Below are 25,566 nucleotides of genomic sequence, written 5' to 3' on the forward strand. Positions count from 1 at the left end.
CCTTTCAATCGTTACATGTCCTGTCTGTAACCTTGGTACTCCTTCTCGCAGCTGAGATTGAAATATTTTCAAATAACTATGGCTGCGAGTATTACCAGGAAGCACATATTTACCTCAGTAAATGTATTCTTATAAGAATGTCTTCCTCTTTGAGGGCAATTTCTCAATTTTTGTCCCTTTTACCATTTCTTCCCAGCTCTGGACAACTATTCATATACAAACTTTTACATCTATCTGTACTGAGCTTTGAATCATGCAGGTGTGTTAGCCACACACCCTTCATTAAGGATCCTCAAATGATTTAGCACTACAGTTGACCTTTTGTGTGCTCCGCCTCTCCTCCAATCTGCACCACTGTAGTGGCCAATCGATCCACGTAAAAGGCCGAAATATTACTCTGATCTGACAGTGTACAAAGGTTGTGTGTCAGTTACAATAAGAGACCCTTGAAATTGATGCAACATTGTCAATAACAGTAGTGACTAGTGAAGACTGGGGATTGGGTGCTTTTAAAAGGCTAAAGAGGTGTAGGGGGTTTCAGTAATGGGATTTGCCCCGATCTAAACAGTGCGGTTATAAAAAAAAAAAAAAAGGAAGACAGAAGGATAGCTCAATGTTGCATAATACAACACTGCATAGTAAGTGTTTCTTGCCTGTAAAATAGTCAGTGGCATTGCACCATCATATCTATCTGTCTTGGTGAAGCCATAGCTTCCTGGACACACACTATGCTCAATGCTCCCAGGGTTCTAGGCTTTTGCGTGTTCCTAAGGTCTGGGAAAAAGGCTGTTAACGAGAGGGATTTTTCTTTTTGCGCACAAACATTGCGAATTGTCTGCCTCTTGACATCAGGCAGACTGGTGGCAGACTGGTGTGGTGGTTAGTGCTGCCACTTCACAGCAAGAAGGTTCCTGGTTCGATCGCAACAGGAGTCCTTTCTTGCGTGGAGTTTGCAGTCACCATTTGATAGCACTGAATATAGAGTTTAACCTCTTCCTTGTTCTTTCTCACCATTTTCTTCAATGCATCTCTCAACACTCCCCTCCTGCTTTGCTCACTGGATGATATTGCATAGCCTTGACTTATTGTAGGTATGTGGTCCTTTGGTAAGTCTGCTATCTATATAAATAGTATATTGATGAACATGGTCAAGTGTTAGAATAGGGCATGATGTAGAACAATACAACAGTGAAGCATAAGCAGTTATATGAACCAGTATTTCTGTGTTTATAACTTTCCAACAGTGGAATGGCTCTTAGTTACAACTAGGCTACCTATGATACAGGCAACATTTGCAAGATCTTTGTCCAAGATGATTGTCCAGCTATTTAGTACCGGCATCACTTGCGTTATTACAAAATGTAACTTTAGTAGTACTGAGGAAAGGGTAGTGCAAAATCACTTGATTGCTACTATATTTTGGATGATTTACCCCCCCCCCCCCCCCCCCAGCCCGACACACACACACACTTAAAAAAAAAGTTAATTTTAATAGCAATAGCTGAAGGCTCACTTTGTTTCTGATACTTAGTTAGAATGCTGAGATTTATAATTTGAGGACATAGGACATTCAATTATATGCAGTCAGCCATTTTCCGAAGTAGGACCAGGCCAGACTGTAGTCAGTTGAGTAATGGAAGAACAGTTTACTGTGAGTTGTCTGGGTTTCAGATTTTCATCACTCTCTTTCGTAATCACATGTGCGTCCCTCAATCTGAAGACCTTCTTTCAAGGTATATACTGGTCTGCACACCTAGGCCTTCTAGCTTTTTTCTTTGAGCAGCTATCCTGTTTTGTTTATCGCCAAAGATTTTCACACATAAGCTTGTCAGAATATCAGTGAGAGAATATCTGTTGTCATAAGAGAGGTGGTTGAAGTGTGAAGTAAAAGTCTCATTAAATTTTCAACCTGCCAAGTGTGAGTAGATTCCCCCTGGCGACCAGCTCCCAGGTGCACGGAGACCCACTCAAGGAAAGGGAGGCAAAAGGAAACATTGCCTCTTTATAGTTCCTGCTCATTACCAAGGAGGCTTACACACCCACATGTGAATAAAGCTGCGAATCCACGTATTTCTTCCGACTTAAATCTAAACATCCTTGCATCAATGCAAGTCACAGAGACATATCACACATCATTATATAGCTTTAAGAGTGTCAGGGTATTACATAAACGGCAAATAATAGACTAATGTCTATGTTGCAAACACAATGAGTGATACATCATCATTCAAATAACTTTGTTTTTAGATTTTAACTGGTATTTGAGAACCATGTTTTAATGTTGTAATCAAGAGTGGAGGTTATCATTAAATATCTCATTCTCTTTTTAAAGACAGGGAGGACTGAGGGATGGAAAGCATTTGTCAACTTTTTCCACGGATGGAGAATTAACAGATATACTGTAGAGACAGGTGCACTGGGTGATGTTTGGATAATTGAAAGACACTTGTGCAGTTCTATGCTAAGTTGTTTTAGTTGCTGCTTATTTTATCAGATAGCCAACCTTTCTCTTGATTTGGAAAATTTTCAAATTGCCAATTTTTACTGTGACGTTAAAATGGAATTCTGAAATACCATTAATAAAGTATAAGCTCCAAGTTGAGTGAGTCAGCAGCAGAGGGGCTCATACGAAATCAAAAAAGTCATAAATTCAGGAGAAATTAAATAATTACAGAGAACCTGACATTATTGAAAAGTGTGTATTTTCTAAAGTAAGTTAACATTAAAATGAAATTCATAGACTTTCTGGATAAAAAATAATAAGATCTTGAGGTCTAGTCAATTGAAAGCATTTCTTGATTATATTACTTTTTTCTTTAATTAAGAGAATCCTTTTTAACTTATTTCAGTAATCAATGTATGCATTTATGGCTCATTTGATTACAGCTACATATAGCCAGAGAAAAAAAAGATAAAAATCATTGAAATCAGTATTGCTGAACAATTTCAGCACCATGGACAGTACAGCATGATGCGTTCTCACAGTGTCTTCCTCCATTGATGTTTTGAACAGTGGGTTATCAAGAAACCATGATCACTCTAGGATTTTCACAATTGCAAATATGCTTCACTTAACTAAGTAAGGGGCATTACAATGGTAAATATGCTATAGATCCAATCTGCCACAAACCAGGTTAAGATGAAGAGAAGTAACAGGACATATGTAGCAGCTTGCTACTTACAAATCAGACCTGGATAATATGGTAACTTTCCTCGAATATGTTGTTGCACTCAGTGCATGAATATCCCTGTCTCCTCCTGTCTTTTTTCTTTTCAAGCCACTAAAATTTGCTGAAGAATTACTAAAAATATTTCTATTAATTTCAGGGTGCTGTTATGCCCTTGATTCCAGTGGTTTCACCCGGTGAGGTGCTGGGCAAGCAATGAAGGGTTGAACAATTAAATGATGTGAACCTATTCATTGTTTAGTTATTTACTGAATTATTTAAATTATCTATTCATCTCCTTCCATTTTTTCTGAGACATACCAGGGGTTTCAATTATGATCCTAGACCAGGTGAGATCTGCTAGGTAATGGCCCAAAATATGGGATGTCAATCTTCACTAGAATTGGTAATCAAGCAGGCTGATTGCTAACTATCATTTAGTGGCATATGGTAAAATTGTCGAGGCGATCTAGAAATGCTGTATGTCCTGTTACATATTGAGTCCTATCACTCATGATGGCTCTTTTCTCAATCTTCTTGCCCTCCTTTATACAAAATGTATCTAAACCACCCCGCCGTCTGCTCTTATCCTTCCATCATCCAGCTCCAGTGTCGGCTGAAATAGCCTCAGACCAGTGCTGAGCTGATGCAGATTTGGATTGAAAATGTTCATTGCTCTATGGACATGACCTGTAACCCCCCCACCCCCCCACATCCCCCATCCTTGTCTCGGGACTTATTTCCTACATAGCCCCCGTGAATGTCATCAATTTGCTTTACAAGTCTGGTGTTTAAATGTTTAATTAAGCCACTCATATCTTGAAATGTAGCTGAATGTGTGTGCATGTTAAAGCATAAGGAGAATGAGAGACAACGGTGGGGGTGTATCTAAACTAGATGTACGCAGGCTTGAAATAAGATGGCCTCGAGTGTGATGAAGATCCATCCAAGGACTTTCCAAGGTCTCTTCTATCTATTTATCTATCTATCTATCTATCTATCTATCTATCTATCTATCTATCTATCTATCTATCTATCTATCTATCTATCTATCTATCTATCTATCTATCTATCTATCTATCTATCTATCTGTCTGTCTGCCTATCTACATATATATGTATGTATATATATATATATATGTGTGTGTGTGTGTAGATATATATATCATACTTACTGTCAATTTTTGCAGTAAAGTGATGCTTTTAGTGTGCATATTGTAATTTTCACACGTTTTCTCATTCCTACGTAACTCAAACACACATGCAAAATGCATACTTCTCTTCTACATGAACAGCATAAATGTATTCATCACAAGCCCTCTGAGCTGGAAAATAAGATGAGTCAGAGAGCCTTTTACCCTCACTCCCAGTCATATGAATAGCAGACAGTGAAACAGAGTGAAGCAATATACAAAGCGTGTGAGCTCCTACTCACGTGCTACCCAGAGTGTGCCTCTGTTAACTGTTCATATGTGCAAAATCAACCATTCATACAGTATAATTAAAAGTGTAGAAATATATTATTTTGTGAATGGACAATGCATCTGTCTAATTGCTATGCATATTTTTGAAATAAGTTGGATTATAACACATAAAATAAAATTTGTATTAGTGTTCTTTTTTTTATTCTGGTGTGTCAGGTTATATTTGACACATGGGATGTGCGGTCCAGGATCTTTGCTCATTGATTAACATATTCCTCTGAACAGAACCGACCTGCTGAGATGGTCCACCGGTGGTCGGCTAATCCCAGTGAGACAAGCAGACTGTAGCCTCTCTGCCAGCAGCCACAGGATATGAGATGCTGATCAGATTTCTATAATCAATTTACCAGAGCAGGAGGTATAAATCCTGTCCATTCACTCATTCTCCCTCTCTCTGTCTCTCACTCTGTCATCTATCCCTCCTCCCTCCCTTGCTCGCCTCCCTTTGGCCTCTTGCTTATAGTTAGATGAATAATTCAGCAGCCATTGTGGTGAAAGGTGGAGTAAACAAGTCTATTGCCTAATATCCCAAGAGGCTGCCAAAGAGAGACGAGTGAGGGAAGAGAGCTTGCAAAGATAGTAGGTTGGAGCAATAGTGAAGGAGGGTATCTATGGGGTGTGGACATCAAGAGTCTTTCCTCATGACCCACCGTCATTTGCACTTAGATTGACTTAGAGTTTTGACCAAAATGGCACAGCTGGCTTGTAGTACATGCATACTCCTGCTTAGCCAGACATTGGCATCTATTAATAATGAAAATAATATAGTAAGCATCCTGTTTCAAGGGAGTTCAGGGGATCTGGTTCCCCAAGACAAGTTTTCAAAACAAAAATGTGGATAAAAGCAGAGTGCACCTCCATGCCTCTGTATAATATGTGATGTAGATGATCTGTCGCGATGTCATGTAGAGTAACTAATCAGGTTTAGAGTGCGGCGTAAGTAGTTTAATTTTGACAACATCAAACATACAGGGACAATGCCTCAAAACGAGACAAATAAAAACGAGCAATCATTCCTCTTTGCACACAGTAAATCCAATATAGAGAGACTTCAGAGGACATGGTGTGCTTATATAACAAGCAAACGTAATCTCACATTGGAGTTATATTCACTGATTATGCAAGCATAACTGCTGATTGATGAGTCACCCAAAATTCAATTATCATTCTAAACAGTTTTATCTCAAAATTAGATTTTTTTTTTGGATTTACCATATTAATTAAGGGGAAAGAATTATGGTTATATCAATTTACAATTTATCAAGAAGGCATATTTATGAGGATCTTTGCAATTAAAATTGGGGTTAACTTCAAAGCTAAATTTCTACCTATGTATAGATTGCACACACATTTTGTGCAGGATTGACATGGTGTGTATGTTGTCCTTTTGATGGATTTGGACATGTTTCTGTGTGCAGTTGGGGTTCACTCACAGGCATGGTCTGGCTTCCATGGAGGGCACTAATTGCAGATTGAGCCTCTGTGTGTGTGGAAAACTTGACAAATGCACAGCCTGCAAGAGAGAACATATAAAGGCACAAAGTTAATTGATTTAATTGATAATATGATTTGAAATGTGGATTGTATGTTATTAAAATATGTGAAATTACTCCTGCGACCAAAGAAATCACTGCACAGTAACCAAGGATCTCGTTGCACCCTCTCTGGACAACAGGCAAGCAGACAAGAGCTGCAGGCTAAAATATTGCACTGATGAAGCAGAAAAGCATACTATTTAGCACTGCATGCCTGTCTGAGCATGTTTAATACTGGCACAACCAGTGGAATGCCTATTGTATTCGTATAGAAAACAGAAAAAATTATGTGGTAATTATTCTTTAGTCTAGAAATATTTTGCTAAAGGCTACATAATTCACAACTTTGCAATAAAATCATTCAGAAATGTCCATTCGTTCATTGTCTAACATTCATTCCCTTGTTGACCCTCGGAGCAAAATAAGTGCACTCGTGGTCGCAGGGGGACTGAAACGATACAAGCTGACGCCCATTTAGGAAACATTATGCTGAATAGATAAAATGAAAAAAAAAATCTGAGATGTCTCATTTCTAAATAATTTTGAGAAAATGGAGAACTGAGAATATATTTTATACTGTGAGCAGTTACAAAATATTGGAAAGCTACTAATTATTTCTCATTTATTTCAATCCATAATAAAAACATTGTACAGATAATGGAACTGGTGTAAACGTAATTATGAAAAGTACAGTAATGTCTTTCTGCAGTCAGAAAACAAATATCGCTATGAAGACATTTCCTTCAATGCCTGCTATCTCTTGAATGTCTGTGAGATGAAAACTCCCTGCACATTTGGACACAGAATATCATGTCCTGTACCATCTTGTCCTTTTGGTGAATACTAAGTCTTTCATCTCATCACAGGCTTACCATTTCACACATCTTAATGTTTTTTTTTTCTTTTCTTTTTTTCCTCATAACCACAAGTCATTCTGCAGTCAAACAGGAAACCGAAAAAACAAAAACACACTTGTATGACCTGTGGAAACACTTAGTTCTTTTAGTAAAACCTGCAAGCAGCATTTAAATATTAAACAGCTAATAAAATTTGAAGTCATTTTGCCCATTGCCCATTTTGGAACATGCTGAATGTAATTGGAAGACAATTACAGTTACAAAATAATAACCACTTGTTAATTCCCCATTTGGAGGGATATAGAGGGCAAAAGCTTCCTCACTGAAATGTAAATAAGAATAATGTTTGTTGTTGTTAATATCTTAGCCACATGAAATGCAACTTCCCTCTGCTGGCCTGGTCTTCACAGAAGGGACATTTGAATTGTTTTGACATCTATCTTTCCCCACCCCTCTGCCAAACCACCAAGGAGTTAGAGTTCTCTGGCTTCAAACCCCCTTAGATATAATCCCACAACAATTTCCATAAGCGCGAGCTGGGGAATAGGCTTTAGAGACATGAAAAACCACTCGTCTCTTTGCCTTTGCTGCATGTCAAGAGGAACTGATGTCTTCAAAAGTTTGGGCTGTCTCATTCAAGCCTTAAGGTAAGAATCTCTAAAAGTATTGTTATGATAACCTTAAATCAATTGGATTTTGCGCAGGTTTTAAAACATGCTTTACAGTACCAACAAAAATTCATGAAGTGCATCACAATATTACTTCAAATTGCATTAAGTTTCATTGCTGAAATGCTAACTCAGCAATTAAAAGCTGTAAGTCTCATCATTAATCAATTAACGTTCAATTCAACTTCAACTTAAAAGTAATATGAAAAACAGGTTGTTTTTTTTTTTTTCCTGGGAATAGGGCTTAATCCTTCCGTACATAATAAATATGCAGAGCCTCATTTCTCACAAACTCAATCAAGGAAATTTGTTTATTAAGCTAAAACAAATTTACAGTCGTGAAGATCTTATAATGATCAGGGCTGGAATGCTGAAGTGATTGATGGAATTAGATAGTGTATGCCAGAGTTACAGAGCTCCAGTACAAAATAATCATTTTATTTATCAAAAATAATATTATGCTGAGAAATATTCTTTATGCTGAAAGTGCTCACAAACAATAGATTAATAAAAACATTGATAAAATGTGTTTGAAAGTATCTGTAAAATAATCACTGTCTGTAAATCAAAGGGTGGTCTAAAAATATTGTATTACATCAAAGAACACAATTATCTGATCAATATGTCAAATCTCTTGAGCATGGCCCTCCTTATATAGACTGTCCCGCACAGTCTCACAGTGACCTAAATAACGCTGACAAGTTTACATTGCTCCTACCTTTGCTGTTGCCGTCTGGACCTCTTAGGACTGTGCACTCCTCTATGACTCCATAGGGTTCAAAGAGACGGTAAACATCTTCCTCAGTCTGTTGTTTATTCAGCATCCCAACAAACAACTTCCTGTCTTCTGGGGGAAACAAGAAAAAAGGCTGATTTATAACCTTGGCCTCAATTTCAAAACTGATTTCAAGAATACCATTGCTCTGGCTGAGACATATTGTGATTTAATAGAACGCATCTTTTTACAAACAAAAGAAAAAAAAAAAAATCAAAGACATGGACATTTACAAAGATGTTGCATTTTAACTCCCCACTTTATTTCACCCTAGTTGTAATCAGGTGACTCACAGTGACTCTTTTCCGGCAATGATTATTTTTATGTCTCGTATAGGGGAGTTTAATCATATATCCCCAGATACAGTATCTACTGAGGGCAAATGAGTGGTCAGAAGCTTGACGGAGAAGCAAGAACACTAATGAAGAGTTTTCACAGACGCATAGACAGATACACACAGAGACCCAAGACAATGAGCAAAGTCTTTGGTCCTTTAAAAGCACCAGGGGCTTCAGGCATCCCCAGCCTCCCACACAACATACTGTGTTGCCTGGAAACTCATGCTCTTACTCTCCCCCTTTTCTCTTTTACTCCCTCTTGGGCTCTCTTTTCCACTGTATTCATCTCCCCTCTCCTCTTCTCTGCTTTGCTGTTCTCCTCACTGCTTCTACACCCCCTCCTCCTCATTCTTTTTTCAACTGCTTCCCTCCCACCATTCCACTTTTTATCTCTCTTACTCTACTAATTGCTGCTGATCCAGTGTTTTTTGTGTAGTCAGAGAAATATCTCTGTGAGCTATTCTGTGAACAATGGCCCGTCTCTCCTGCAAACCATGAAGACTGGGAGACATGCCATGAATAACGCTGACTTTTCAATAGATTGCCTGTATGCTACTGAGTTCTGTTAAATGCTGTGGGATCTGATCTTTACCTTGACCTGACACACCATGTTTACTGATGTACTCGGGCCTTCTATGATTAATGGTATAGTGCTGCAAGTCTCTGCTGGCAGCATAAGCACTAAAACTATCCTTTTATACAGATTGTTTCTCCAACTCTGACCTGTGAAGTCACAGTGGAGAGACTGAGTGCGAGGCAGAAGTAGTGGTTGCTGCTGCAAAGAGGTTGGAAACAGCATGAATCATTGCCAGAGGTATTTCACAGTGTCAGGGTGACCTGGGATGAGTACTGCATGTGTGTCTTGTTATTGTGCCTGGCCCAGACACAATCCGATAGCAACATTCCTACAGTGGCCACGACAGTGACAGTATATGCAGACACGGCATCCAGCAATGATTTCAGCACTCAGCACCACAAATGATGCACCTATAAAATAATCACCCATGTCAGAGTTTTGTCTGGGGAGGGGTGTCCCTGGTGCTGGCTCCTTATTGCAAGTGGCAGGATCAGAGGCTATGTATCAAAATGGAAGTGATGCAATGTGACATCTGTCAGGGTGGATTGGAGAGCATTTATCTGCAAAAAAAGGAAAGCCCTGAACTGGAAAATGAAAGGCCGAGATGGTCTTTCCTTTTGCTGGAGGGAGAATATAAATTCTGAGGTTGGATTGGGGGTTGGGGTGAGTTGTGGAGGGAAGGAAGGGGGGCTGTGGGCCCACCACATCTCATATCCGCTCCTGTATACTGCCAAAGACCCACAGAAAGTACACAAAACCGCCACTGCCTGCCCCTATGTTGGCTGTGGGTCTCCTCTTCAAGTAGAAGCTTTGAATTAATGTATGACCTTTCTCAGTCGCATATGAGTTGCACTAATGATCAAGAACAGCTCACATATGGAGTGTCTTGAAATATATCCACATCCACTGCTGGAAGAATCTTAACTGGCAAGTCACCTCCAACTGAAATGAATAACAGTTGTTGTGTAACAGAGTCAAGGGTGTCTACGTATATCGGTCCAAGAATATTTTAAAATGACTTATAAAATATCAAAGCATGTACAGTATATTATTTTAGAGTTTTAGTTGGAAAGGGGCTCTAAATTACCACAAATACAGGACTAGATTGCAAAGTCAAGAGAAATTGTTATATACCGAAATATATAAGAAACTAGTCTCCAAGACAGTATGGCCATATGTTGACAAAACAATCCTGTGCTCTATTACTTTCTTTTCTTAAACCGGTGAAGTTTTGTATATTCCAGAATTAAAAAAAAAAGAATATAATAATTTTAAGACATACAAATCTTCAATGCTTATAAACATGTTCATGTTTTTATGTTTATACACCTTAACACACAAGAGTTACTTAAAAAAAAATACAATTGAAATAATATGTAATGTCTTTTTAAGGGAATTACTTAGTCTTTTTGATTAATTGAGCTACCTCAACAACTATGTGTATGAATCATCTGAATGTTTGCTTCACAGATTTACATGGCATTTCCTCCAGTATTCCTACCTAATTCAGATATAGAGTAATCCTATTACTTGGTGTGTCATCTCATTATTCGTGTAACTCACATCATCAGGTAAGTGGTGCTTAAAATTCATATAAACTACTTTACCCTGTGAGTTGACCTGGATATGGTGCATTGGAAGTCCAAATTAATACAACCTGACTTTCTAAAGAGCTCTGATGTCCATCATCTGAGGATGTTAGATTGTTCATGCATATTTTCTCCCGATAGAAAATACACATATTTCAGTGACATTCGAATGACTCATGGATGTTGTGTTTTGAATTAGGATCTTAACTTTTTCATGAACTGCTGTTGTCGCTTTCATCCCCATCGCCACCCTCCTTAATTCCATCACTAACCCTGGTTTCATTTGATTTTGATATAATTTTATCCTGACCAACCAATAGCGCAGTTTCTGCAGAAATCATCACTTTATGCATATTCTTATATGCAAAATTGCAAGAGCCTTCAGATTCTACAACAGACATGAACATACAACAACTTCAGTACAGGGACAAATACAACTTTCTTGTGACAATCCACCAAGGGGTATGGATTTCCAGTTGCATGTCATGAAGTTTCTTATTGGACACTCAACATTCTTAGCTGGTCCATTATGTCAAAGCTAACTGCGACTTTTCCAGAATTGATAGCACGTCATGAAAATAACTTTTCTGCTCTGCTGTGTTAACAGTGAATTGTTGTCACCTAAAAAATATTTAAGATAACTGTGATAACTGTGCAGCAAGCAGGCAAGGGGATGCATTTACAGCTCAAGGTTGCTGATTACTGTATGCAGCATCATTATGATACAACACTGCTGTCCTGAAATTTACCCCCATCTTGTTTGATTTACTCAGAGTCCCTAAACAGATGTTTGTTTGGAATAAATCCATTGCAAATTAAACTCAGAATACTTAGATTGCAATGTGCTGAATGGTTCCAACTGGGTCCACTCAAGCCCTTTCGAATAAATATGCACTTTCGGGAATGAGTACACTGGTAGGAAAGAAGTCTTTAGTCACAAATAAGAAAATTAAATCAGTAAAAATGCATGTTTTGTGTTGCTAATATGGCCTGACTGATCCAGCATTTGTATGACAAACGCTATTGGCATATTTTCGTCCTTTAGCATGTATGCCAAATCTCAAAATATCTTGTTTTGTCACATAATAGTTCCATCCGTCCATCCATTGTCTGCTGCTTATCCTACTCAGGGTTGCGATGCTGGAGCCTATCCCAGCTGCGAGAGGCAGGGTACCCCCCTGGACTGGTCGCCATGTGGCAGGGCCACATGGACAGACAGTCAACCATGCACCTTCTCATTCGCACATCCGGGCAATTTTCCCAATTTTTCCAATTAACCTGCCACATGTTTTTGGACTGCAGGAGGAAAGCGGAAACACAAGCAGAACATGCAAACTTCACACAAAAAGGTCCCCAGTCAAAATCAAACCAGAGTCCTTCGTGCTGTGAGGCCAAAGCGCTAACCACTAGACCATCTTGCCACCCCACATAATAGTTAGTTCAGAAAAACTTTCTTTGCACTATCCATACACGACTGGCAGCAAACGTCCAATGCAGTACAGAGACTTAATACTGTATTCTCTATGCATATGCACATTGCAGACCGCCGAGCATTTGGACAGTTGAATGAGACTATTGAATAGCAATAGGGCAGAGTATTGGACCAACAAAAAAGGCAGACTAGGAGAGTCAGGGGAGGCAGGAAGAATAAAACCAGAAGGAGAGAGAGGGAGAGTAAGAATGATGAGTAAGTTGCTGTGCATACAGTCAGCTAGTCCTTGATAAGATAGGCTATATGAAAGAGGTGCACCAGAGAAGTTGGGAAATTACTGACAGGGTGGGGAAGAAGGGGGGATGGAAAACAGGAGCAGACAGTGATGACTGGATGGAGGGAAAGCATACCAAATTCCAGTTTCTCTTCTCCGTCTATCTTTCTCTCAAGCATTGCAACACTACAGGAGTGGGGATAGAAGGTGGGAAAGAGATATTTCATGACAGTGCGAGAGGGTGTGCATAGCATTGAAAAAGAACAGAGGGATGGGGTGGTTGCTATGACAACTACATATACACCAGGCTGTCATTCATGTTTCATTGGAGTTTGGAGTGGAATGAACAGAGGAGACGAGTAAGAGACGGAGGGATGGGGGTTCTCTATCTGTCTGTTAAGCCGCAGTGTAAATTTGACTGTCAGTCTTGGAGATAAGGACAAATTATGAACAATATTGACTTACTGATAAAAGCGGACAATAATGAATGGATAAATATATTAAAACCAAATGAGATAGCATAAAGTCAGAATAAGGGACCAAAAGATGCCAGGAGTTCTCATTTGGAGAGAAAGATAAGAACTGTGGTGCAAGTAAGGAGGAGCATTAGAGAAGGATCTGCCATGGTAGCACTAACTACTTTAGTGTACATTCATGTCAAAAGACAGAAAACAAATAAGAATCAAATCTCTTTGTAATTTGAATACCAAACATTTTACATCATCTCCCCTGTTCGCAGGCCATTATACTTCTCCAGTGAGCAGGATGTCACATAATAACAGTGTCAGCATGTGTTCAAGCATAAAAAACACAGACAGAGTGGAAAGAAATTAATTAACCCTAAGAGATCACGGTGCTTAGCCAGTGGAATTTAATCCAATTTATTACATATACGGATCTTACTTGGGTGTGTTTGCATTAATGAGAAACTGTGTATGTAATTTGTGTGTGTATGTATGTATGTATGTATGTGTGGGGTTGTAGAGTGTGTCATTACAGTGACAGTGTATGCTAAGAAAAACCATTCCATCCAATGTATAGCTCAGGACCACCAGTATGAGTGGTGGAGAGCCGATGCGAAAGGGAGTCTGAGGTGTAGTTCTGCCTCTGAGTGAGAAAGCCCCATCAAATTAACTCCTGAATAATGACCATTTTATGTGCTTCTTTATCACCAGCAAGCAACGCCTTGCTGGTGATTTCGTCATTTCACTGAAGTCACTATAGACAGATATCAGTCTATTGGCTGCACTAATATTCTAAAGAGGAGGAAACATTGATAGAATAGTTTGTTTACCAATTTCTAAAGTAAATTCGCACTCCCGTGTGCTGTATTTGAAGCTGTCTTTTGAAGTTTGTGTGCTAACCCACAGAGTTGACAGCACAAACTGCACAGCATACCATGCACTAGCACTAATGAGGTAGCTTATTAGTGCTGTTTCCCCCGCAAGTTCAGATATGTTGCTTGGAAACAGCACTGAAAAAAACAACAAAACAATACTGTCATTCTCCTCAAAAAGAATTCAGACACAGTGATCCCTGTTCATTTCAATACCAAAACTATACATTTTGAATTTCAAATTAAGACATGTACAATGAATAAAGAACTGAAACTGAGAACTGAGGGCTGGTTTGCAGAAAGATTTTTTTTTAGACTGAAAGCACATCTGGAATTGTCTCGCTCCTTTCACACAAGCCCTACAAGCCAAAAATTAGACTTTAAGCAGATGGACTGTATGTCTGAAAGCAAATGTTAGAGCGAGCCAGATCGGACATAAAACAGATTGTTAAGAAAGCAACCAGGAACCTGTTTGCATTATCAGCCAGTAATTCAAAACAGTGCTTTCTCTTGGGGATTCCCAGTGTCTGCCTGTGTGTGTATGTGTGTGTATGCATATGTATTATAATGTGACAAGAGCAAAACACCAAAAATACCAACCTGGAGAACTTATGAGATTTAGGAACTTTAGGCGTGATTGTTGCGAATAAACCACAGTAATCATTGCACCTAATTCAGGTCACATCCTGCTTCCTGCACAATCTATACAAATAGGCCCAGCACATGAAAACTAGGAAATTACACTCTTTGAACAACACATGTAGAAGATTCCAGTCTATTTTTGGGACTTGGAGAGAGTCATTACAACTATAGCTTGCACAGGACAAAATGAGTCAAGTTGTCTTAAACGTGTATAGTGTTTGAAGAAATCATCTTTTTCTTTACTCTAATATCCTCCCCTAAAAAAGTAGCCAAGGAAGCATGTCTCAACTTGGAACAACCAGGTCAAATATAAAATATACAGGGAGCTGAGACAGCAGTGCTTTATCGACTTACATCCGGGTTCGGGAGATTACACCCCTTTTACTTGCGGCAGGGTATGCACAACTTTCTGATGTACAGACTCCTGCTGAGTAATTCCGCTAAAGTGTCCAGTGTGTGCTTCACCACTGAATCATACTTTGCATCAGATTCTGTAACAAATTCTCTCACCTTCCATTTGCCATGGATTTCTTTTGTGCTCGCCTATAATTGTAGTATTCAATACAGAAACATTCAACCATTTTCATCTGGAACTCTCAATTATGACAAAGTGAAAACTATCAAACTGAGTGGCTAGGGATGACCATGAATCTTAACAGTTTAGTGTTATGTTACAATAACAGTTAAAAAAAACACACTAGGATTGAGAAATACATGGGCATTAAGGTTATAGAAAATCACATTATATCTTCTCTCCACATTTTATCACAGGGAAAGGAAATAGTATAAAAATAAAATAAAACTGATAATAAGTAAAACACCATACCACTCATAAATCACCGACTGACTTTAAGATACAGGAACCCACTAGTAGCAGTTATTGTGACACCAGTGTAATTTTATGTCATAGTCATATCATTTGTGTCAAGGCTGCTCATTGACAGCTGAGTTGTAAACCATAAAAGCCATCAGTAAAATGCCACACAGCAGGGCATACAGTCTTGATAGTAAAGCTGCAGAATGGTGCATCTCTTCACTACTAAGAGATGGATTGAGGCTTGCTGCACACAAACTTTCACAATGGCAGGGGTACATAGAAAAAAGGTTGCTCGCCGTAATATGTCGGCAAAAAATAAAAAATAGAATAAAAAATATTGTAGCGTTTTAGTCAGGGAAACACCCAGGTGATGGTAAAATGTCTGTTTAATGAGCAATAGCTGTTGTTGGCCACAGCCATGCCACATGAGCCTACACTTTATCTAACTGTTCCCACTCAATTCCAGTTAAAAAAACAGAATTCAATGCATCCCCAAACCATACCCACATAATTCCCAGCAACCCCAACATCACACAGAAAACAAGTATCAATATAAACCCCAACATTCGTGACTCGCTACAATATGTATATGAGTATAAATATATAAAAACAATCACAAAAATGTACATTTCCTCATTTTTAGGCTTCACTTCGAAGAAACACACATCACTGCAGTGAGGGGGAGACAGCGGGTGGTAACTGTTGCTGGAAACCTCTACTGCATGTGAGACAGGCCAAAGAGGTTAGGATCAAGCTATGTGTTACTGAACAGAATCCTCACATGCACGCACACCCACTGAGTCGATTCCATCTCAGAGGAGATTTGGTGACTAGTGATCATGCTTCCTTCCAGAGCTGCCAGCAGGCAGCATACTAGATAGCACATGACGCTCAAAATACTCAACCAAATATCTGTCTATGTGCATATGTTTGCATGCACACATGAACATGCAATTTCCACCTAAAGGATACTCAACACCTAATGCATGTCACTCAGTATTCACCGCTTAAGTCCACAGATTTCATGCATCACTATGATTAAATTACTGCTTTGTTCTGTGGTGCTTGCAGGGGGGGATTTCAGCCAGTAGCCTTGAACACACAGATGCAGACTTCTGACCTAATTTTCCTGTTTCTGAATACTCTATGTAAAATGCTCCAGTGTTTCTGAACTAGGGTTAATGTGGTTTGTGCTTTGCTTTTTTTTTCTGTGCTTCTTTGCAGCTTAGTCAACAACTTCTACCCCTTGCCAAGAACAGTAAAGCTGAAAGGAGAAAAAAAATGAAGAAAAAAATACTTAAAATATTTTATCTCAACCGCAACTCAGCACATTTACCGTCGATATGATAACAAAAGAGAAATATTACTTACAGCCTTGTGTCAACTGTGGTGTATTACTACTGCTGTCATAAATCCTGACACAGCAACATGTGTATGAGCTGCTATACATAAATGTGAAAAAAATGGCAGGGTAATTTATAATGTCTACTTTAATAATGCCATCTGAAGGGCATTTTGGCATCTGCCATGATATGAATTTCTCTCCACACTTTCCTCTATTCCATCATTGGCATTCTTCTTTCCTGTCCCTGTCTTTTTATACAGCAGAACAGGCTTTTTACCTTTGGCAGTATTTAACACAGTGCAAGCCTGTTTCTTAATTAATTTCTCATTGCTCCACTGACACTGATTCATGAGGGGTTATGTTGGACACACCCCTCTCGGCCTGCCCTCCACCCAGCCAAAGCATGGGCACATTTTTTTAATCCTTTTTCTGTCTTTGCAGTAGTTCAATATTTGTTATTTTTGGTCTAATATATATTTCTTGCTTTATCCGTCTCACCACATTTGTCTCTCTCCTGTCACTTGTGATTTCATCTGTCTTCTTTCTCTCATGTTATCTTGCACTTGTGGTAACTCATTATACTTCATGTTCTTAAGTAACTACCATTTTTATTCATATAGGACAAAACAAACTTCAGGACAAAACAACTTAATAAAAAAAAGCAGTCAAACAGTATTCTGCTATATCTTTTCTCTTCATCTAACTAGAATGTCTTGTAAAAAACTAGTACGCTCTCACCTTTGGCTACAGCAATTCCATAAAAAATAAAGGCTATGAGCAAACATATGAATCAAGGTGACAGCCAAACTATTCAGAATGGAAGAGAAAGGTAAGGCAAAGGAAAAAAAAGATCAGCCGAAGGACAACAAAAGTGCTGTGGGATACCTAGAAAAAAGGGTCAAAAAGGAAAAATGAGAAAAATGTTTGTAAGCATGAAAGAGAGGAAAAATATATAGATTGAGGAGGCTTATCTGAGATAAAACATTGAGGGGCCAATGTCCTGTTCAATGTGATGTGATGCAATGTGAATATTCTGGAGTGTGGGCTTCTTCTCCCAAACTTTGCCTACAAGAGCATTTGAGCTGACGGACGACTTTACAGCACATGGAGAAAAGAGGCTTACAGGCAACCCTGCAATTCAGCCCTTCTCTGTGTGTAGTCTAAGGGCAGTAAAGGACTAAAGGTTTAATTTAAACATTCACCTGCAGACTTACAAAAGCAAGCTTCAGATATGTCCTAACTATAATGATAGACAGTGACTTCATTATCATAAATGACGGTTCTATCCATTGCATATCGTTCTATGTCCGGCTTGCATATCTCCCTGGGCCTGTTTTGATGCTGCCCTTGGACTGACCACAGCATCCTGCCCCTTGCCATCAGCCCTGGGATCATTCTAGCCACCATACAGTGTCCCTACTTAGTGCAAGATAATGCATTGGAGCTTTCTCATCCTTGGACCACTGACTTATCCTACTTCAGAAGCTACTGGGTGGGTGTTCAACTGCAGACTTTACAACTGGCATCCATTGGGAAGGGAATAGACTTTCCATCTTTCTTGTGTACACTCAGCAGATCACTCTAGTTACTTCTAGATGCTAACTCCAAGCCCTCTTCCAGTTGCATAGTTCGTTATACCATGATGACTGTATTTGTTGTGGTGGAATAGAAAACAATGTCTTGCAGGAAAATTGTGGTGATCTATAATGGGAACTTCAAACGATGACCCAAGTCAGCTCACACATTCTGCTCTCTATGTCAGTTGTGAACAATTGCTTGTGTTACGGCTCAGCACTTTGCCCACTTACGGGGAAAACTGGATATGGCATTTTGCAGCTGCCTTGCTGGCCCCATCAGCTTCTAGCCTCTGTGCGTGACTTCAGCCAACTACTGTCATGGCGTCACTGATACCTGCTGAGTCTTTCAGGCGGTAAGGACATGCTGCAGGCTAGGACTTAAGTGGTCATACAGCTGGCAGGTCTCTTCTGAAACACCTGGAGTAGAGCCTGGAGTGCAGCCTTGCATGGGGGTTGCTCCAAATGTTGACCCATGTTATATCCTGTCAGAAAAAACCCCATTGTTGGACATTGCTCACACTATCCCTTTTTTTGTAGTGCTCCTTATCATTTCTCATTACTTCAAATAATTCAAACCTTTTCTTCTCTTAAGAATCTTTAGTGTCTTTCCGACTAGAAAACCATCCCTGTCTGGATGTGTCAATCTCGTGATCTGTAGTTGTTGCACATGTGTAATGGCTTTGTCAACTGTATGGGTTGGGCTCCACTTTTGTCTTTGGACATACAGGTCAGGTGAGTTTGTCAGCTGAAAATAAGATACATTTTCTAGCGTTTAAAGCCAAGGCTAATGCTTTTGAGTAGATGATTCATAGTGAAAGACTCATCAAAATGTAGTCTTTAGCATTTGGGTCTTTACTTTTGTATAGAAAAGTAGATACACAATGACAGAATTTGAATATTCTATATAGAAGGTTGAATTCCTTATTTTAGCCCATCAGAGAGTGATGATGTGATAGAAAAAGCGACATGTGTTAGACAGGAGAGACATTTAGGGCTTCTCACAAAATGATCTATAAAGCATTGTATTTTCTACCTAAGAGGAAAAAATATAATCATTTTGGACTACTCTGTAACTCAAGAGTGTGGGACTTATTATCTTAGTTAAAAAGCTGTTGGGGAATAAACATTTGCAGGTTCTAACAAACTACATGTATGTCTATATTTATTTGTTGATTATTGTTGAGTGCACCACATAATCAGAAAATCCCAGAAAACAGCTTTCTGGAATCTGGTTTCACTATAGCTTTTTTTCAGCAGATGTGTTTAAATGGAACTCATAGTGGAAGGCAAAATACTAAACTAATCTGAGTTTATATGCCTTTATTGGCTTTTTGTATGCAGAGCCTCTGTCGTGTTTAATGTGACTTCGAGAGGAGAGCCTAACCCTGTCAGTCATACTGACAGCAGGCTGTCTTATCTGGTCTCTATTGGTGATTTTGCACTTAAATGAGGCAAGAGCATATGTGTCAAACTCAAGGTCCGCGTGCCAGATTTGGCCCGCTGTTTCAATGTTGCAAACACCGTTGATACTACAAGTCCCACAACACACTACGAGTGCTGTGGCACCGGCAACCGCGATCCCCACCTGCCAGTCAGCTAGCCTTGCTGAGTGACCTGTTGTCAACTGTCAGCTGACCCTCTCCCCCAAAAATGGCTAAAGGAAAGGTGGACTTTGAATACAGTGGCCTCCAAGACAGGTGGGAGGCGGAGTATATGTTTGCGGAGAGAGCCGCAACGCCTCTGATACTGAGCAGCTGTCGATTTTATCCTTGGAGTGGACTCAGATCTGTGTGTAACAGAGGAACTTTTGGGGTTAAGATCAATGCATAGCACAACTACAGGAAAGGAGATCTTTGAAGCGGCATGCGATGCGTATATGAAATGTGCCAGCCTTGGGATAAACTTCTGGCACTGACAACAGATGGAGCGCCTGTGACGTGCTGTCAAAAGAGTGGACTGGTGGGCAGGATCTGGGAGAAAATGCACCAGGAATTACTCAGGAAAAGCTGCTTTTCGCAGCTCATTCTCATCCCAATGCGTCAACCGCCTGAAGAATGTTGAAGGCTTCCTTTCCCATACCGACGCATTAGGAACCTCTTTCTCGTCATTTTTGGATGGACCTGAGCGTCATGTCTACATCGACATGTGTATTTCTCTAAACCTAACAAAAATAAAAGCACAGTTAGTGTTTTGCAAGTGTGTGTTTTAAAGGAGAAATTGCGTTCCTCCACTGACACAATACAGAACGAGAAAGAGGTGCCGAATGCGCTGGTATATAGCGCGTAGGAATGTGTTGTCGAAAATTTGGGAAAAAAAAATTAGGCACTTCTCCAGGTTCATTGAAAAATGACCAAAAAAAGGGTGCGTCTAATGCGTCGGAATGTGATGCCAAGGGACGCTTCACCATTTGTCAGGCGGTTAACACATTGGGATGACAATGCGTTGCTTATAGAGCCATAAGAAATAAATGCAAGTTATTCTTCTTGTATTTAATGTTGTTGTTTATAGGCGAGAACATATAAGCTCTGTCAGTTCAAGGTTCTGGCTTAGACTAGAGAGCATCAGAGAACAGAAAACTCAACTGTAATATGTTTTCTTTTTGTACTTTTTCCTTGCTACCACAAGGCATGTTGGATTTTTCTCTAAAGGAAATTCTTTTTGGCTGTGGTATTTTTTTTCATTAAAAGTAACCCTGGAAATGCCGAAGAGAGAGACATAAGATATTGCTGCAACTGATTTTTAATGTATTTAGTGTTGTTTTATTTGGCAATTATTTAAAAGCTTTGTTATTTCTAGGGTCAATATATGCAACAAGTTCATTTCGATATGTTTTTCAATAAACATTGAACCAATCTGGCCCTCGACTTGTACCGATTGATTAATTTTGGCCCAAACTGGTGTCAAATTCAAATACACATTAAATTTGACACCCCTGGGCCAGATGGTCAACCAGCACTTTGTTAGAATATCTGATTCGTGGAGCATTTCAAAATCCAGGATTTGGACAGAGATTAGGAATCATGTGGTAATCACGTACATGCTATTACTTTATAGTTAGCGCTCACTTTTTTAGGTGCTTTAATGAAATCCCTGGTTATAACACATATCTCTAAGTAATTGTGAAACATACAGTCTCTTTCTTATTCCACCTGTAAGAAAATCATACATTTTGAGTAGCTTATGCACCATGACATGAGACCTGACATGACTTGCTTTTGATTCTCAATGTGAGGTGAATCTAATAGGTTTCTGACACTATGGGAAGTTGTATGACCATCATCATGAATCCAATACTATAAATTTAAGCAATATAGGATGAATGTATTCCAAATTATTTAGAAATACAATAATTATGAGACGCTGTTATTTCTGAGTTTCCTTTTTTGATTCTGGGTGCCATAATTCTAGAATTCAGTTGTAATGCTGTTGAAGCAACTATGGGAACCTGTTTTATGGACTTACCAGATAAGATTTCTTTAATTTCTTTATTCATCAATTTCACTAAGGTTAGCGAGACATTTACACTATTTTGACAAATATTGAAAAAATAGTCTCCTGAGCCCTGGTATTAAGAGTTTCAATTCATGTCACTAAGTAAAGTACATGCATTTCAAGTATGTCTCCAAAAAGTATTTTGAACCAAGTTGAAAACACTATGTGTACAAGCTGATTAGAAACCAAAGTCTTGGGGACCTATTATAATTACTTTTATGTATAGATTCATCTCCCCACAAAGAAATCAATGCAATACCACATCAAATATTCTGTTCTAATAATGTTGCTCACTGTAGCAAACCATATTACAATGCAATGGTCTATGGCAAACTGCAGTTCAAAATAATGTCATGTAATTGACTGTAAACTATAACATAGCATGCTATAATATGCAATAAAACCCGTACAGAATATTGTGACATACTAACACATCAAAATGTTACAGGTGGAATCTTTTGTTGTCAGCAATATATATTCATATGATTATGGACGCATTGAGGTCTTGCGGAATGACAAACCTCAGAGAAAGCATTTTAATTTCCTCTGACCTTTACTGATCTCACTCAGACAGTTTTGCCATTTGCTTAGGGCTAAAACAAAATTAAATTTGAATTTCAACTCAGAATAATTTAAAATAATCCATTCTATACTAGGAGGCTTAGTTATTTTGTAGTTAAGGTGATGCCAACATACTTGGACTCTCTTTAAGAGGTCTCTCTCACTCATATGAGAGTCAAAGATCACATATAGTGTCGTTTGAGTGTACAAAAAAGAGGAAATCAGGTAACTTGCCAAGAATAACATCCCCATTATTCATATGTATGCCCAAATGAGTACATGCATGCAAGGACCCCCATCATACACACACACACACACACACACACACACACACACACACACACACACACACACAGCAAAAAAACTAGACTAACAGTTGTACTCCAACTTTAGTACACTGAGCACTGGAGGGCTTTGTGTGCAAGGCAGTGAAATGCCATGTCAGCAAGCACCACATGAAAGTTCAGAGGAGAGAGAAATTGTAAATAGTATAAAAAGGGAGAGTGTAATGAAAAATGCATGACCAAAGAGAGGGACAGTGGCTCACTGTACATTGTTACTATTTAAGCTCACCCGCACCTCTTCCCTTCCTCATACAGTCACACTTAAAGGTCCTTGGTCCTTTCCTCTGGACACTAACCTCCAAACAAAATTACATTTACAGTGCGAGTAAGAAGTAGCACACATCTACTCTTTCAGAGACACATATGGTTAATATGAGGATATAAAGCACTTCATAAAAAAGGAGAAAACAAACATCCATCGGTATGAATGTTCTTGACTTTTTCCCTCTCTATTGTTGATTGAGGGTTGCAAAATGTCTTGGGGGCAATGCTTTATTTTCTTGGCAATCTACCCTTTACGTTCTCCAATAAAAGTGTTCTCAGGCAAAAATATTGGAATACTGAGATTGGGTCAAAATCAGACATTGTGAGCTTAATTCCAGTAGATACAAGATTTACCTTCTACCTAAACAGTGTGACCTGCCTTATTTTCCTGGCCCTCTCTGTGACAAGACAATATCATCTATCTATATCTATATTATAGAGAAAATAATAGATCCTATAGCATTTTTTTAACATCGCATATGTACACATACAGCTTTCAATGGAAACCAGTTACTACATACTTTGATGCATCAGCCAAGAGAAAAAAAATTAAAAAACTGCTGTGTTGTGAAAATCAGCATTTATTTGACACAGCAATGAGATAACAAAATCCAGCATCCAATTTTTGAATCACTTAATACTTAAAGTCCATCGCAATAGGGAAAAGTGAAAAAATACTCAAAAAAGACCTGTGTAAGAAAAGACCAGTCAAGAAACCTGTTGGCTGATAATCACAAGACTTTTGAGAGCATTCTTCCCTCTTGTCCCCCTATAACCTCGAGAAAATGCCAGATTCATGCTAAAGTTGATGTAAAGTTAGAGGAAATTTGTGAATGAGACACTTGAAGAACAAATAGATTAATTTTAATTACCCCTATCTCCGAACCATACTGTAGCATGAGGCGGGGACTGGCTACCTCAGGTTGCCACGATACCATATTTTTACTTATGTATTTTGCGTGACAATGTATATTCTCTCTCTAGTAGGAGCCCTCCCTTATTTCCAGTAATACAGTTATGTTTGTTATCTACAATTGGCAAGTTTGTTACATTGCCAGAGTAGCACACTGCCTTTATTAATGAAGAACTTCAAAGAAATACAAATCTGCAAAGCAGGGACATTAGAAGAATTCAGTTAGTGAAAACCGAAGGGGGTGGAGGGGGGATTGCATTTTTAATATCAATTGGCACTGTCAGCAAGGCCCAGTATGGTGAGGCATTATCTGAAATTAGTTCAGAAAAATTATCATTTTAAAGGGCAGTCGACATTCTGAATATTAGTTATTGTCAATCAAGGATACCAAGAGAGACAGTCTCAAAAAGGCCAGGATGCACACAAGGGGAAATACAGAAAGCTAAGATGAAATGGACAGGGGAAGAAAAGAGAAGAGAAAATAAAAGAAAGAATGTAGACATGGAATGAGATGCAGGAAGGCTCACTGAATATCTAATGTGTTGTTTATTGAAATTCATGTACAAATCAAGGTTCATTTAAAGATAAATGTTGGTACAAAGCCATAATTAGTTTATAGCCTTCGAGTAAATTACAATGTCAACATTAAATACTTTGTGGAGGGTAATGTTATTTGCAAGAGCCAGTGACAGACATTGTTTAATTAGGTAAATCAACATACCAGTATTTGTACAAAGGGGCTGAGCAGAGGCCAATACGTTGACCTTTATTATCACTTGTTGCTCTTGCTATGATACTGAATAAAACTCATCATCTAAACCATGGTCAAAAAGACAAACACGATCACCTGCAATTCATGACATTTATTAAAATGGAAGAGAAGATGCTCATAGTTATACTTTGAATTATGTTATTCTAGGGTGGCACGGTGGCGCATTCCAAAAGATGCAGGTTAATTGGAAAAAATTAGGAAAATTGTACCAATTGAATGACTGAGTGAATGGCTGTATATCTATATATGTATATATCTATATGGCCCTGCGATTGACCAGTCCAGGGTGAACCCTGCCTCATGCCCGATGACAGCTGGGTTCCAGCATCCCCCGTGATCCTGAGTGCAGGATAAGCGGCAGAAGATGGATGTATTATTTCATTTTAGATGTCAAACTTGAAAAGATGCTTTAGAATATATTTACTAGGTGAATGATGTCTCCAATGGCCACCAAAGGATACTTCATCAGCTGTTGTTTTCAACTGAACTATGGGGTAAATAGCTCAGCTCCAAACATTTTTAGTTTATTCAGAGCTGAACAAGCATTTCCTCTCCTGTATTATTAATTCACATCAGGTCTCTATGGCTAATCCACTAATGCTTAGAAACATAGAAGAAATAATATTCTACATGTATTGAATGATACACTGTAAACTCTTTAATCTTGGATAAAAGTATGATTTTCAATCCTTTTGTGATGTAAAATATTATCTAAGTGAATTGATCATGTATGTAATGCTGCAAAAGAAAATGTATACCTCTTGTATTATTTACTTAATTAAATTTATTCAATGTTTCAATGTTTTTC

At 38.7% G+C, this 25,566-nt stretch overlaps 1 protein-coding gene across 3 annotated transcripts in view; it reads right to left on the reverse strand.

Moving 5' to 3' along the window:
• celf5a (cugbp, Elav-like family member 5a) overlaps positions 1-25,566 on the reverse strand; it is a 199,494-nt gene that overhangs the window by 29,334 nt on the left and 144,594 nt on the right. For all 3 annotated transcript variants that reach the window (XM_086161123.1, XM_086161124.1, XM_086161125.1), the window contains exons 4-5: positions 8,429-8,557; positions 6,084-6,163 (exon numbers count right to left, since the gene is read on the reverse strand). In XM_086161123.1, coding sequence (XP_086017249.1) covers positions 6,084-6,163; positions 8,429-8,557 — 209 coding nt within the window. The remainder of the gene's footprint in view (positions 1-6,083; positions 6,164-8,428; positions 8,558-25,566) is intronic.

This window comes from Fistularia commersonii, chromosome 16 (genome assembly GCF_037954325.1).
Source record: "Fistularia commersonii isolate RoL2024-O1a breed Wild chromosome 16, RoL_Fcom_v1.0, whole genome shotgun sequence".
Classification (NCBI taxonomy): domain Eukaryota; kingdom Metazoa; phylum Chordata; class Actinopteri; order Syngnathiformes; family Fistulariidae; genus Fistularia; species Fistularia commersonii.